The sequence below is a fragment of the Chrysoperla carnea genome, chromosome 3, assembly GCF_905475395.1.
Source record: "Chrysoperla carnea chromosome 3, inChrCarn1.1, whole genome shotgun sequence".
Taxonomy (NCBI): Eukaryota; Metazoa; Arthropoda; class Insecta; order Neuroptera; family Chrysopidae; genus Chrysoperla; species Chrysoperla carnea.
This window is the reverse complement of record NC_058339.1, coordinates 64,760,416-64,777,481: the sequence shown is the minus strand read 5'-3', so window position 1 is coordinate 64,777,481 and position 17,066 is coordinate 64,760,416. Positions and strand designations below refer to the sequence as shown.

The 17,066-nt window shown below is 28.9% G+C and overlaps 2 protein-coding genes across 4 annotated transcripts in view; both read right to left on the bottom strand.

Annotated features, from left to right (window-relative positions):
* Positions 1-1,033, bottom strand: part of LOC123294737 (indole-3-acetaldehyde oxidase-like) — a 40,340-nt gene extending 39,307 nt beyond the window's left edge. Inside the window, exon 1 of the mRNA XM_044875868.1 lies at positions 948-1,033. Within this exon, the coding sequence (XP_044731803.1) occupies positions 948-988 (41 nt within the window). The 5' untranslated portion in view covers positions 989-1,033. The remainder of the gene's footprint in view (positions 1-947) is intronic.
* Positions 1,034-3,762: 2,729 nt separating this feature from the next.
* Positions 3,763-16,598, bottom strand: LOC123296600 (xanthine dehydrogenase-like). Of its 3 annotated transcripts, none has more exons than XR_006535183.1 (21): positions 16,419-16,598; positions 14,657-14,700; positions 14,412-14,590; positions 13,799-14,339; positions 13,514-13,740; positions 13,348-13,450; positions 13,156-13,286; positions 12,797-13,087; positions 12,569-12,737; positions 12,371-12,492; positions 11,704-12,016; positions 11,402-11,585; positions 10,970-11,349; positions 10,487-10,671; positions 9,538-9,696; positions 9,348-9,476; positions 6,817-6,947; positions 6,127-6,473; positions 5,950-6,063; positions 5,005-5,133; positions 3,763-3,837 (listed from the first exon to the last, which is right to left on the bottom strand). XR_006535183.1 is itself a non-coding variant. In XM_044878139.1 (20 exons), exons 1-20 carry the CDS (start codon positions 16,460-16,462, stop codon positions 5,063-5,065), a joined length of 3,864 nt encoding a protein of 1,287 aa, XP_044734074.1. In that variant the 5' UTR covers positions 16,463-16,598; the 3' UTR covers positions 4,952-5,062. The 3 variants fall into 3 exon arrangements, 1 of the variants encoding a protein (XP_044734074.1); XR_006535182.1 differs by lacking the exon at positions 3,763-3,837 and adding an exon at positions 4,933-4,943; XM_044878139.1 differs by lacking the exon at positions 3,763-3,837 and having other exon boundaries at positions 4,952-5,133.
* Between the last annotated feature and the right edge of the window lie 468 nt (positions 16,599-17,066).

Here is a 17,066-nt window from a genome sequence, read left to right as displayed (position 1 = left end):
TCTAGCATGTATAAAATTGAAAAATCTAATTTTGGGGGTTTTCCTATTTTCCGGGGAGACGCGATGTGGGTAATACAATTTTTCGAACCATTCTATTTCTCTAACTCTAACAACTTTTGCCCGGAGACCTATTTTCAGCGTTAAATTAAAATTATAAATAATGGAGATAAACTTCCTTGGAAAGTAGGAGTTTTTTATTGGAAATTTCCTACTCTTTAAGAATTTTTTTTCTTAATTTCATAAATATTAATAGTTTATAAATATTGACGAAAACTATAATACTTCTTTTTCCATTTTTAATTATTTCTAACTTTTGTAATTTTTATGTGCTAAAAAACGCTTATGGAACTTTTTCTAGACATCATTCCGAATCCAACGCGCTTTCGCACATACTTTTAAGCACCAATACAAAACTACAATAAATAAAACACTTTTAACATAATAATAGTAATATTCAGGCCAGGATTGACATATTAGACAAACATGGAGCATGGCCCTAGGCGAAAAATTGATTGAAGATAATAGTTTGATCTTAGACATGACGAAAAAATATTATACTTTTGAATTTCTCAACCAAACGTATAATTTTTAAATTCTGATGCATACACTTTGTTAAGCCTATAGTATCGATAAAAAAGAAGTGCGTGAAATTTTTCTCTTCAGTTCAAATTATATATGTATTTTATTGTATCAGAACTAGCTGAAGAAACTTAAGGTGGATTTTTTTGGGATTTCCCAAGGGCGGCATTTTTGCCTTTACCCAAAGGCGGTATTTTTTGTCATTGCCCAAGGACGGCACTTTGTCTAAATTCGGCCCTGGTAATAATTAATGGATTTTGTCATTAAACAATATTAAAATAATTAAATTATCCAATGATCAAAGCATATTCTAAAATGAAGTAATTATATGTTGATGAAATATATTTTAAAATAAATTGAAAACTTACGGTTGAATTGATCCAAATAACGTACTACCATTCGCACCCATAATTCAATTTTTTTGTTTTCATAAAATTTTAAAAAAAAGGTTTAAATTTAATATTTAATAATAAAAAAACACAACAAACAAATTAGATTTTAAATAGAGATAATTTATATTTTTGTTAGAATAACAACATTAAGATTTGTTTTGGGAAGATTTGTATGCAGTTCGCACAATGTTTATATTTATGTTTTAGAAACGGTAAATTGAATAACTTGTTGCTTGTCTCATAAGGTAAGAAGCATGGATATGATAAAAATAATATTATAAATATTAACATTATAAAAATTGTTTGTAGTAGGAGTTATTTTAACTGTTACAGCAAAGTAGGGAGAAATTTTTTTAAACAAATTTGATGGTATGGTACTACAATGTTTTTAATTATTATTATTAAAATTTAAACAAATAATACAGCATAGTCATAAAAAATAATAGGAAAACTTAAAATTATATTAAGTCAAACACATATTAAGTCACGTAAATATCATGATGATCAAGACCTAGACATCATAGCCTGTACAACAGTTTAATCCAGTAATAACGTAACATACAGGCTGTCCCGTAAGTACCGGACGCTTTTGTTGAATCAGGTAGAAACTAAAATTCTGAAACGAAAAATCCTTTTCCATTTTTTGATCGGATGCACGGATAGTTAGCTATTAATTAAAATAGGCAGCCAATCAGAAGCATTGTAACTAAAAATTAAAACAACTCGACTCTGACTGAGACTGACTAATTAATGATTTTTGATAGATTAAAAATAAATTACTAAATAATTATTGTTGTTAAAAATAAAATAACAATTAAGCATTCAATTTGAGCAGAGTCGTGAGCTTTTAATTTATTGCTATCAAAATAATTCCTCAATACTTAATAATTTACTAATTTATTTAATAATTATTTACTAATTAAATAGTAATTATTTACTAATTTATTTTTAATTTATCAAAAATCATTAATTAGCAAGTCTCAGTCAGAGTCGAGTGGTTTTAATTTTTAGTTACAATGCTTCTGATTGGATGCCTATTTTAATTAATAGCTAAAAGGACTTTTCGTCTTAGAATTTTATTTTCTTCCTGATGTAACAAAAGCGTGCGGTTCTTACGGGACACCCAGTAGAATAAAAGAACTGAACATTCAATACACAACCAAACAAAATATAAAACTCGTGAGCAAAAATGCTCCATCACGTAATTGGTTATTTTGAAACCAACAGGAGGCTTGGTTTGGATTCTCGGTATGAGAACCAAATGTAGGATCTTGTTCCTATACATATTATGATGACGAATAATGAACGGGAATAAAAACAACTTGATTGAAGCCAGAAGTTCACTGTCTGGGGGTACCATGGATTTAATTGATCTAGCATCAATATCAATAATACATCAAATCACCAAGTCGTTAGGTACCATATTATTGAAGGAAAACTTTTAGAAAAATCAGAGAAATGCCAAAATTATTCCCTAAATGTGAGATTTCAACCCCAAACTAAAACTTCATTTTTGATCACTTTAATTATAAAATTTGCAGCAATTGGAATGAAGAAGGGGTGCAATTACTCCTCTTATTAATTTTAAAATAATAATTTACATTTTTCCAGATCGTGTTTGTTTATAGTTAAATAAAAAGGGTTTACTGTTTAATAACATCGTTATTTTTAATTTTACAAACTTTTTTTTTCTTGTAATTAATGTATGATCGTAAACTTGTTTTCATCTCTAAACCCTTCCAAATAAAGGATGTTGGAAGTTATATTAATTTAGATGTGATCTTTGTAGAATAGATTTTAATTGCATAAAGGAAAATATCTTATTTTCTTTATTCTCTTTGATTTAAAATCTCAGTCAAAGAGGAGAATAAACTATACGTTTTCTTTCTAAATTTTAGGCGAATATCGTATCAAATATTTACATACCTATATGTTTTCGTTCAAATAAATGTTTAGAAAATAATATACCTACCATTAACTTACATGATTAATAAAATATAATATTATTTACAAATAATTATATATATTTTGTAAAATTAAATACATATAACTAACTATATTATATACGTAAATTTCCTGTCGAATATTTAGTTTCCTGTCAAAAATTATTAAATTATTAGTATCAAATAAAATCATAAAACTCAAACAATAAACTTTATAATTTTATATTTTTTGTAAAAATAAAAAATTTAATTTTATATAATAATAAATGACACGAAAGATAATGAATGGCATATAATTAGTTTTTATTGAACTGAAAACTATTCAGTAAATGTGAATGAAAATAATCGGAATAAACTAGAATGGGTCTTTGTCCTAAAAGTTCGGTATTGCTTCAAAAGATGTTCGTAATCGAGCCAAAACATGACAGGAAATCAATTTTTGGATAACATCAATAACTACGAAAATATTAATGATTTAAATGTACAAATTCGTTGTGTGCGTAGCCATGGTAGGGACAATAAAAACGATGCCAGCGCTTCCAGTGAAAAATTTTGGCGATAAAGGAGGCTGTTATGACTAATTTGCAATTCTTTACATGTTAATGTTATAGAAAATGTCAAATTAAAATTATTGAAAAACACTAATTAATTAAACTTAATACATTAAAAATTGTGAAAATAAGAAATCAAATTGCACAAATATTATTTTTCAAATGAAAATTATCAAAATTATTTATTTAAATTTGCGAGACAATAATATTAAATTTTCAATGTAAGTCATAAATGCAATCTATACAATTATATTTGCATCCATACAATTCTATAATTAAAGCAGAGTATCGTTACCATGGAAAGGCCTCCAATAAAACTCACGCACGGTGCGAATAGAAACAAAGTAAAATAACACTTGTTGACGTCATAACCTACAATTGGCCATAGAGAAAAATTATTTAATTGCTTATAATTTCCTGAATGCAAAATCGACGCATCGCGTCAACTGTAGCGTCGTGAATGCATAAAATTGACGATCAACTTCAAGGGTAAAAAAGTGTCTCTAATCAAAATGAAATTCAATTTGAAATCGTCGGGAAACATTTTTAATATGGCTAAAATAATGTAACTTTTTTATTTATTTTTTTTATTATTTAGTACTAAATTTAAATACAATTTAAACAAGGATTTCTGTTTTGGGAAAAAAAATTCAGGAAATCTATAAATTCGATTTTTGCCAAGATCCTATCATCACGGCTTCGACTATATTCAAACTTTACAAAATAAGTCTTACACCAACTTTCATGTGATCCTCAAATACCTTCCCAAAAAAATGTCTCCTACTATTGGGAAAATAATTTTGCCGTGCGACAATCGGTTCCTTTAAATAAAATTACAATAACAGGCTTAAACTAGATTTCACCAGGCGTAGATATTATGGAAACTATAGTAATTTACAAGAATTTTGCTTAAATGTATGCATGAACTGTCTAATAAAAAATAGCAATAAAAAGATGACGTCACGTTAAAACTATTAATTTTTGGAAGAAATTAAAATTTGCAATTTAAAACAATAAATACATCAAATATAATAAATAATTTACCGTTGAGAATATGCAAATTTTCTTTATAGTTAAACGTTTTTTTATCATTTAATTATCTTAACTTATATTTATTTGGAAAGTTTTTTTAATTTAATAATTAGCACTATCAAATTTTTGCAATTAAAGTTGCGAAGTTGTAGCGGAAATGCATTTAGAATATTTGTATTTAGATTATTTTTTAATTAATATTAAGTATTTAAAATTTCTGTAAAATTATCAAACAATATTTATAAAATGTAATATTTTCTAATGTATACAATGTATGCTACTTATGTAACAAAAATTAATTTAAAAAAAAATATATTATAGATATAAATTAACAAAAAAAAAATTAGATTCATTTGGTTTCAGTGATATTTTTGTACAACTGTAAATCTTTCAGGTATTTCTACTTGCTTTTCTTTATTTTTTATATTTTTGACCCAGAGATAAATCTGTATAATTTAAAAAAAAAATTAAAAATCATCACGGTCCAAATAACACCATTCAACCCACCAAATCTAATTTATCAAGTAATGACTCTTTCATTGCTTTGGTGATTGAATGCTAGAAATCATTTTATTTTAAAATTTTTGTAATTTAACTTGGAATTCAATAAAATACTGCTGGTTGATGTTGGTCCATCTAGAAAAAAATTAAGCATTTTTATGAGTGGCTAAAATAAAGAATTCATTGTTTTTAAACAGTGTGGGTAACATAAAAATCTTGAATAAAATAATTTCTAGAAATTATTTTATTTTGAAATTTTGGAAGTTAATTTGGAATTTAATAAGGGAAATTTGGCATTTTTATGAGGGAATAAAATAAATCTAGTATATATTTTAATCGTGAAAGTTTGTGAGGATGTCTGAATGTTTGTTACTATTTCGCGAAAAAAACTACTGAACGGATTTGGATGAAATTTTTAACACAGATAGTTTATAACCTGGATTAAAATCCATTAAATGTGAACATAAGGGAAAAAAAGTGAGGGCTATAACACGGTAGTCTTTGATTTTTGAGCTGAAATTGTCCAGCATTTGCTAAACATTTTTTGTAATTTTGTAATTTTCCCCTCTGATTTTTCATAAAAATCAATTTCTGAAGCGATTTTGCCCAAAAAATACAAAAATCGATGTTTTTTGACGATTGGGTGAGTATTTTCTGAGATATCAATAAAAATCTGCGAGTGGCGGTGATATTTGGATATAATTTCTTCAGTCGGTAATATCTCAGGAACAGTTCAATGACAGAATCTATCAAATTGTCATATCGTTGGATTGTTTAAGGTAAATAGGTCACAAAAATATAAAATCTCATTTCACGATTGATTAGTTTGGTTACAAGTATCACCAGAATTACTCCGTGATTACTTACAGATTACATTGGATTAAAAATGATTTCTTGACTTTACTCTGTCATACTCGTGGGAGATCTTTGAGAGCGTGGGAGATAACTTACCAAGTGGAAACCAAGGATCTACATTGGGAGCATTTTCTGCCCGTACTTCATGTAATGCATTACGTATAGCGAACGCTACGGAAACACTCATGCAAAGAGGTGGCTCTCCAGTAGCTGAAAACAAATTTTTATATATTCAAAATGAAAAAGTTTTTTTTTCAATAAATTCATCTAAACCTTTCGATCGTAGAACACCAAGAGGATTTGGTGCATTTTTCCTAAATTGAATACGCCAGTCAATTGGTATATCCTTTAAACCAGGTGGATGATATGTCCATGTTCGTGTATTTAATAATTTTCCATCACTTTCATCATATTCAATATGTTCCATTAACCAATAACCTAATCCCATCATAAATGCCCCTTCCACTTGCCCAATATCAATTTCTGGACTCATACTTTCACCAGTATCTTCTAATAAGTCTACTCTCTTGATTTGTACTAAACCAGTTAAAACATCAACTTCAACTTCGGAATATGTAACTCCATATATTTTATAATCTTTTAAATCTTGAGTTGTAACTCTAAATTCAAATTATTATTAATAATATGAATAAAAAACAAATTTTTTTGACTACCGTGTTTAGGCTAACTAACCACTAAGAAAAAGTCTTTTCAAATAAAATCTGTGAGTGTCCTAAATTAGACGTGAATTTAGCCCTCAAAAAACGTTGAAATTTAGTGCATTCCTACAAAGGAAATGCTTACAAAATATATAACGCCCTAGCCTAAATTAATAAACCTGTAAAATGTTAGTTTGTTCGCTTATGAAAATAGTTCGCTTAGATCAATAATCTTTTTAGTCTTTACATGTAGGTAGATATTCTTAGCTTATAATTAATCTAAACACAGTCAGTTATTACATACTGATATTCGGCACATAAATCAATTCCGAATTGACCACTTAATTGAATCATTTTAACCCAATCGTATTGTTTCATATTTCTTTTTACTGGTTCCAATCGCGTTAATAATTTCTTACATGCTTGTATTGTTGCCTAAACAGGAAAAAAATTATATTTTTATTCATAATCAAAATAGGAAACTAGATATGAGAATTTCATGCTAAAAAGACGTATCCACCATGATACAAAATTGTCTTCCAAAAAGGCAGATAGTCGCGTTTAAGTTGCTAGGATTATAACAACATGCACCCTTCTAACACGAGAAAACCGACCAGAATCCTATTGGCTCATTCAAAACTGTGTCTAGTTACAAAAAAGTGCTAGCAAACCAGATATTTTGAATTGCACACCGCTAAATCGCGTTCATTCAGGATGCGTTGAAAACGCACCTTTAAATGGCTTAAGGACCATCACTCACCAGTAATAGAAAAAATAAATTAGTAGATAATGAACCAAAATTTGTAGTATGTTATAATCAACGAAACATATCATTATATAAAACAAAAATCTGCGTACCTTACCGATCAATTAAGAGAGTAATTAATTAATTAAAAATACACTAAATAACATATCTTGTTATGAGAATAGTTATAGTATTTAGTGTATTTTCAATTAATAATTACACTATTAATTGATCGGTATAAGGTACCTAAATTTTTCATCATTATCTACTAATTTTTTTTTTTTTTTTTTTTATTACTGGCTAGTGATGGTCCTTAAACAAGGTATGTTTTAGATAATCCAGATTTAAAAAAAGAAAAAAAAAAAAGGATTAATAATTTCATTATTTCTAAATAATTAATTTTTTTCTCATAAAGTTATTCGAAATGATTATATTTGTTTAAACCGTCCTCCCCAAATTTGTTACATTTAATTAATTTTAATCCTTTATTTTATTAGAGGTAATAATTTTCCAAATATTTACTTTGACATAAGTTATCTTTTTTTATTAAAGCAGATATCCCAAACTTGTTACCTTCAAGTAATTTTAATCCTTTATTTTATTTGAGGTAATAATTTTCCAAATATTTACCTTGACATAAATTATCTTTTTTTTATTATAGCTGATACTATTATAAATTTTAAATATTAGAGAGTAAGAAACTCCCTATTTCATTTTACAATAATTATATTAATTACTAGCCGCCCGTGTCGCTGAGAAATTTTCGGGGCTTCGATTGCGCCTTATACCTGTATATTTTTATAAAATATCGTATACTGATAGTATTTAACATATACTAAAGTCATATACCACAGTCGGCTCACAGTTTATTGTCGGCTCAGAGCTTATATTTTTTTTATATGTTTATAATTTTATATTAAAAGTTATTTCGGAGTTCGGAGAGTTCTCTATAGTATTTTTTTCTTCAAATTATGATATTTAATAATATTGTAAATTAATGAGCGCCTTTTCCATGATTCTTTACTAACTTTTTGTTTTACTTATAAAACATGCTTTTTGTTTGAAACATTCGTTAGTTTATAAATCTCACAATTCGTTCACAATCTATCGACGGTTTAGAATCTAACTAGATGTATTATAAAATAACGATTCTGACCATAATCCGGTGACATATAAATTGGACCAATTAACTAAAAATGGTTTAAATTAACTAATAAACAATTTTTTTTTATTATTTCGCGCACGTGAAAAAATTTGAAACGAAATAACAGTGAACATTTTAATTATTACATTTATTCACAAATAGCCTAAAGCCTATAATAATATTATCTAAAATAATGTGTTCAAAACACAAATCAAAACGACTATTTGATAGTATGATGTATTTTTAATTTTGTTTAATTAAAATGTTGTTAAGAAGCCCTCAGGAATTTTTATTTTATAATACCTTTCTATACAAAAAAAAATATTTTTATTATTAAAAATATTTACTTATAGGAATTTAAAAAAAAATTATAATTAAGGAATTAAGGATGTTTCGCACAATCGGAGTCAAAAGTACTATAAGATAACATTTATTATGCCAAAATGTGATACTCAGTCACTATTTTCCAATAAGTTAACTCTGAGACGTACAGAAAAAAAACTTTTTCAAAACTCTGCGCGCTTCAAGTTCTATACACCGCGACGTGTATTAAAGGAGGCTAAACCCTTAAGTCGCTCTTCTGAAATACTCGACTCAAAATATTCGTTTCATAAATGGCTGGATTTACAGGACTATATTGTTAGTTAAAATTTATGTGGGGAGAGTCTAAATGGAAGGGGGTGTTGACCCGCGAAACCTCCTCGTACACACGGGCCTGTCTTGGTTTACCTCCCAAACATCCTTAAAATGTTTCAAAGGCTGTCAAGTGTTTACACAATATTTTCTTAATCATAAAAATATTTAATCAAATTTGTTTTAGTAACTTTTTTTTTACCCCAGGTAAAGATTTTATATATCGTACACAAATATTTACACTCGTTTTCACCCACCTAACATTATCGAATCGAGTTGTTATATATGACATTATTATGATGAATAAACTTACAAAACAAACACTTTCACTACCAATGCTACCTCCAGTTGATGCGCAATTAGGTGCTGTTATTACATTTGACGGTTTTATTTGTATCATATTCATGTCAATACCTAATTCGTAGGCTGCTACCTGTTGTACCTAAAATACAACGAAAACTAATTTGCTAGATATCACAGTTTCGATACTAAAAGTTCCTTACTTTTGTATTGATTCCTTGTCCCATTTCAATACCGCCATGTGTTACACAAACAGTTCCATCGTTAATAAAAATCGTCACCATCGCATAAAATGTTCCATAAGGTACCAAATGATAATCCATAACTACTTGACCTAATGCACGTTTCCTCCACCGATTTGCCTAACATAAGCATTGAAATACAAATATATTTTATATATTTAAACGAGCAATTCTTGTATATATCAACAATCTCGGAAATGACTGCAATGACTTCCATCAAATAATTATACAGGGGTTTCGGGCGCAAAAATTAGATCTAGCTAGGTTTCATTTAAAAAAAAAAACATCGTTTTATCCGTGTTTTCAGGAAAAACTGAAACATCAATTGCAAAATATGACATCTATTGATGAGTATATATACATTGTACGTGGTTCGCTTCGTATGTATTGTATAGTGTGTTAAGTCCGTGTGGCTTTGACAGTTTTGGTTAATAGATAGCTGCTGTTTTGATATATATGTATATCGAAGTTAACGAAATAAATTATATTACCGAAACATTCAAATTGGTATTTGTGTGGAGAGGCATTTTAAACTGTTCTTATATTGGGGATAAAATTTGTGTCATTTTAAAAAAATACCGAGCAAATCTCGATCTTCCAGGTGCTGATTTATGTAAAGCATAACTAGAAGCTGACTATAAAGTATATCATGCTAGAAGCCCAGTATTTTCGATCCCGTACTCTCCCAACCCATAGGGCATTTCTACAAATTAAAATGGTCAAAAAATGAAACTTTTACAACAATGATTTCACTTTTGTTGGAATTTCTCCCCTTCTTTATGAGACTAGGATCTAAAACCCTCTCCTCTTAAGCGTACGTGTTTCATAAACAGACTTCCTAAATTCTCAAATATTGATTTCATTGGATTAGGAAAAGCACAAACATCGTTCGATTGCTACTTAAACATACCTTATTAAATTCTACAATTTCCTTTTTTCTGAGTTCAATGTTGGTTTTAGTCTTCAAATCTATTACCAAATTAGGTAATATGTCATTACTAGTATTTTGAAATCGTACAAATTCAGGATCTTGTTTCACGTTTACAGCAATATGTTCCATTATACTTTCAATAAGAGCAATTCCTTCGGTCGTACCTTCGAAAGAATAAAAATTAAATGCCAAAAATGCTTAATAGTATAGAAAGCTAATTTCGTTTTTAAATTGTTTTGTAAACTTAATATCGAGCATACAAACAATTTAGTTTGAAAATAGAAAAAAAGAGATATTAAGATGGAGCAAATGCTTTTAATATAGTAGCACCACAAGCCAGGGCGCACGGGGGAAGGGTTTTGGGAAGTCAATCGAATTTCTGGGACTGAAATCATCAGGATTTTAGGGCTATGCTCAAAGGTAGAATGATTGTACGAAAGCTTTTTAGTTTAATGTACTTACCAGGAGCTCGACAGAATGTATTTGGTGTAATATCAGTTAAAACTCCATATGCTTTAATTTGCCATGTTTCTGTATCGTAATAATTAGCAACAGTATTCATTACATCCGATGCAGTTGGTTCATTTGCTGCGCATCCATAATTCAGATATAACGATAATTTCATATATTGTATTTTACCATTATCATCAACTCCAGCTTCGTAATCGGCGGAACATGGAAATCGTTTACCCAATGTTTCCATGTTATCTTCCATAATCATACGCGAATATACAGGACGATCTAATTTTGTTGCAGCAACAGCTGTTGCACATGCAATTAAACTAGCCGCAGATAACTTTGAACCATAGCCGCCGCCAAGTCGACGAACATTTAAATTCACACTAAAACAGATTGTTTATTAAAATTTAATTTCCTTAAAAGATTTTGACTTACTTTTTTAAAGGCATGTCACATGATTTTGCAATTGCAGTTTGGACATAGTCCATCCATTGTGTGGATGAATAAACATCCATTCCATCTTCAATAGGTATACAAATACATGATTGTGTTTCCATTGTGAAGTGATATTGCGGTCCAATATCAAATGTTCCCGTAACTACATGCTTTATGTCCGTACCTGAATAACATAGAATTTAAACATGTACGAATATTCGGAAAGGGCGAACGTTCAGGTATATTGAATTAAATTTATTTTCGATAGTTAAATAAGCGTTATTAATGTGAAACAAACTCACCTTTATTCGCTGAATCTTTTTGTCCTTCAAGTGTTATTCTAGGATTATTTGGGATTTTCAAGGCATCACGAATTGTATACGTATTTATTCTGTCACTTGGAGGTGCCTCGTATTCAATAGAAACTAATTTTGCAGCTTGTTGAGCAATTTGTTCCGTTTCAGCGATAGCTAAACCAACTAATTGGCCATTGTATTTAACTTCGCCTTCACAAAATATTTCCATATTTGAAGTATATTGTAATTCAGGTACATTAAAAGAATTTCTACCAGGGACATCTTTACTGAGTACAATATCAATGACACCTGGCATATTCTGAAATGAAAAATCCAAACAATGATTTATCTTAGCTCTCCAATTTAAAGCCTTCGCAATTAAGCCACGTAACATTCGCTATTTTGAAAACCCTGATCACAAATTCTCGCCAACCAGCATATTTGGTGAAGATTTATAGCATATTCGGTAATTCGTAGGTTGAATTGTGGTTGATGATTGTATACAAAAAGCAATATTTCATCGCGGACATTCGCTTACTTTAATGTGTGATATAAGTATAATGCACAAATAACAGACAACTTCTATAGGATACTTTGCAATTTTAGAACAAAATTCCTCAAATTTGTATTTTGATATCTACAAACTACATAAATATATAAAAATTACAATTACCAAGGCATTATCCGTATGAATCTTTTTAATTTTGGATCCTGGAACAGCTCGAGCCAAAATTAATGATGAAAATGTATAATCTGCACGTGCTGTATCCACGTCAACTACAAATTTTGCTTCCCCTAAAAGTTACACCAAAATATTTTATTAATAATTGATTCCAAACTGTTCACAATAACATTATAAATCTATATGCACCTGAACATTGCACCAAAGCTTCAACTTTCGAAACCGGTTGTGTTAACGGATACGTTTTTTGATTAGATGCGTAGTCTTGTTCTCCTGTTGAAACAGGTCTATCAAACTTGGGACCTCCACTCGAGTATATTGGATTAACTAAATTTTCTGGCGCAGTATTTAGGATAAACTAAAATTGAATGTATTTTAGTTGGTGAATATAAATTTAAGATACCATATAGATAATACCTTGTAAAAAAGATTAATTGCAAGTTGTTTCCGTGCTTCTGGAGCGGGATCTGGAGGTGCAACATCACATTTTAATTCATTTTCCAAACTTTGAAATACAGCTTGGATTGTAGCGTCAACATATAAGTTTTTGCCAACAAGTAATTTTTCAGTTTCACTTGCGTGAACAAAATCGACATTAATTGCTCCATAAACAATTGTGGCTTCAAGTACTTTATTTTTATCGTCTCCTAACTTCATACAAAATCCAGCATTAACAATAGCATGAGTATTCTGCGCTCGTGGCATAATCTACAAAAAATTTTATTAAATAATTGAATTTGAGAAATTAATAGTCGTATTGTCAAATCGATTGTTACTTTGTAAGTTTGAAATACGTAATTTCCAACTAATGGATAAAAAGTGATACCGACTATAACTCGACCATCCATATTCAAGCCTAGAAATTCTTTAGGTGATACGATTTGTTCCGTAGTATCATCTTTCGAAACTGAAATACAACGCTAAGTTGAACTGAGTGTTTATTTATTCAAACTGAAAAGTGTCCTTACCAATAGTTAATTTGGCTCCAAAGGTTTCCAATGTTAAAAATATATCAGATTGAAATCTTTTGTAGCCATGTTTTAATGCTAAATTTCCGGCAATTGTTCCCATCTAAAAGCCAAAAACAATTTATTAATAGACCATTTAGTCGTTGATTTGAAAATTATTTCTTACATTTCGCACAGGTACATTTGCTACAAGATCCCAATGATCATAAACTTCTTTTAAATAACCAAATTTAGGTTTTTCACTAGAAATTTTTATAAATAATTTCATGGCTTCCGTTAAGGATGTGTTCGCGCCCAATTTTAACTCCGCATCAGAAATACTCAAAGTATGAAGTTCTTCTACTGAGTTTACATCAATATAAACCGGAATATTAGGATCACGACGACGTACACCTTCAAGAAAACAAACAACTTAGTGTCAAAAATACTGTGCAGTCAATTTTGCATTTACCATTAGCGGTATTTCCAGCCACAAGCATGTACTTTTCATTGCCAATACTTTTTAACACTTCAAGCAATTCAGATAATTTAAATACTTTATACCATTTCTCATCCCCTGTATTAATATAAATATATTTTTGAGGTGCCGACTGCTCAATACAATTTGGATTCTTTTTCTCACACTCTCTTGCACAATATGTTCCCGTTTTTGAGCAAATACTCAATTCTTCCAAATCTTGACATTTAGCTATTAATTTTTTATCTGCATCCACTGTTAATGTTTTGAACCCATCAGCAATTGTTCGATAACCAGTACATCTGCATATATTTCCACCAAAAGAATTTTCAACTTGTTTTTGTGTTAAACTATTGCCTTCAGCCTGATATAGCGAATACATATTCATAACCATACCCGGTGTACAAAATCCACATTGTGTTCCGTTAAATTGGGCCAAACGTTTTTGTATTACATTATATCCCTTCTTTTTACCGCCAATCCCTTCAATTGTTGTAATTTTCCAACCATCACAAGATAATATTGTAACCAAGCACTATAAAAACTATATTCGTGAACCTAAATATTAAGAAAGTAAATTATGTAAAAATAAATGTTATGCTTTTACCGAATTAACCGCCGCAATGGTGATTTTTTTGGTTATTGGATGTTCAAATTCAGCTGTGACTAGACAACTTCCACAACCTCCTTCCAAACACATTAATTTCGTTCCTTTTAACTGAGCTACATTTCTGATGAATGTGTTTAACGTAGTTGTTGCTGTAATTTTAACTCCATCCGGTTTCACTGTAATTATTTAAGAAATAAGTAAGCTATTTTTGCATTATTTATATCATATTTTGCAAAACATACCAGTAAAAGGTTTGCCATTTATTGTAAACGAAACTTGGTCAGATCTAAAAAAAGACATTTCAATCAACAACAAAGTGAAAATTTATCGGATGTAAAAATGATTGCGAAACAAAAATAATTTGAAACATCAATTTATTTTATTTGTTTTTGTGTAGTAAATATATCGGAGAGTAAGTCCTACTAAACTATAATTGAAAATACGATAAAAATATTAAAAGGTTATTAACTTATCGGGGATAAAAAGATTAATTCATTGATGCGAAACAATTTTTTTTTTCATTATCGACTTCACTCTAATATTATTAGACTATTAGAGATTATAATAAATATTATTAGACATAAGACATAACTATACAATATTCAATGTATAGTTTGTCTGCAACATTGAAAAACATTATCTATTGATAAGATTTCCTCCGGATTTTAATTAAGATTTTAAGAGGATCGTGAATAAATTTTGTATGTCACTGGTCTATGTTCTGTTTAATTGCATTGTAAACAATATTTCATGAAAATTGGCAAACTTTTCAATGGATTGATCCAAAACGTAAAAAAGCTCGTGAAAATTGAACATCAGTATTCGAGCACAGAATAGCTGCACAATCTATTTTGTATTTGTGTAGACGATAATGTAAGATAGGGGGTATACTGGGTTGGTGCAGATTTTTTTCCGTTTAGTTTTACAAAGTGGCAACATGGTTGCAAATTCGTTCATATAGAAATAATTTCACGTTTTTAGAAAATAGCTTATATAACTATCAGGAAACGTCATTAACTAGATATAAGACACGTCAATCTGGTCTACCAATATTTTGAGTTAGGTCGAGCATAATGCGTCCAAAATTAAATAGAGGTTTTCTACAAATCACATTTTTTGAAACTGCAAACCTTTTTCACGAAATGTGTAAGGACATACGGAGATAAGCATATCTAAATAACTCATATTAGATAATACACGATATTAGAGGTATATTTACTAGACCCGGACATGAATAATTTTCGCATGCTATACAATGGTGTATTTTTTGTGCCCATTATCCTTCATTAAGATCAATAATTAGCATAAGATCAATCATAGATAAAATATATGCAGAGCATATATATCGGTATATTTACTGATATAGTCTCTGATATACAGAATGTTCAATTTACATCTAGGCATATAAATATCACGAGTATGACAGAGTACATGCGTTAAGCAATGCATCTAAGTAAGAGGTATTATATTTGTTATGTGAAATTACAAAAGTGACTTGTATCGTGGCTTATCTGTTGTAGTTTATCTATTCAACTAAGAAACTCCCACTCACCAAGCGTATCGAAGTTTTAACACATGTATATAATACCTCTCGTTTAGATGCATTCCTTAACGCATGTATTCTGTCATACTTGTGATATTTATATACCTAGATGTAAATCGAACATTCTGTATAGGATCAATAAGGAATTTATTATAGAATCTTAATCATTGCAAGAAACTCCATCTAACAATTTTATCATAAACTAGTACCAGCCGGTATATTTGGGTGGGTACATTGACATTAAAGAACTACGTATTATATTGAAGAAAACAAAAATAAAAAACATAATTTTAAAAAAATGAATTCAGATGATTTTAAGTGATTTTTTGTATGTTTATTATGTTCTACGCTAAAGATTTAATTATACCTGGAAATAAATTTCTACCGTTACGTATTTAAACAAATCTAAAAGACAAGTTACGTATTCAAGAAAAGCTTTACGAGAATAATTATATACTTACGGTTCCTTCTCAATTAATCCAAGTTTAGTTTCAGCAGCTCCCATTTTCTTGTTTTAGTAAACTATTAAAGTAAAAATACTTTAAAACTACATAAAACTTGTTCTTATCTAAATTATATAATGTTAATCTACTTTAATGTAGGCGTAGGGAACATATTATTTTAAAAAACTCAAAAAATAAACAAACTTGGAAGGGATAATTAATTTGAATTCTTTTTTAAGACTGGACTTGCATTAATAATCTATATATCAGTAAATATCATTTGCACTATCACTATTACTTTTGATTAATGAAGTCGTTTCAAGTTCAGTTTTACAACTCATTTTAAATTGTTTTGATAAAATGATATGTAATATATATTTGAAACACTATATGGATAAGTAAATAAAACTACTTATATTTACATTCGTAAAGGTCGTGTATTTATTTGATTATAGATTACTTTATTTAATTAAGTAACAAATATGTATTCAAATGTTTTAAAGTTAACTAGTTACTCAAATGTTTTATTAATTAAATATTATCTTCTGAATATTATATTAATAAAACGTTTAAAGTTATTAAAAAGGTGTTAAGAAATTAGTATACGTTGTAAATTATAGGTAGTGACGAGTTATAAAAAGTTGTTAAGAAATTTGCATAGTAGTT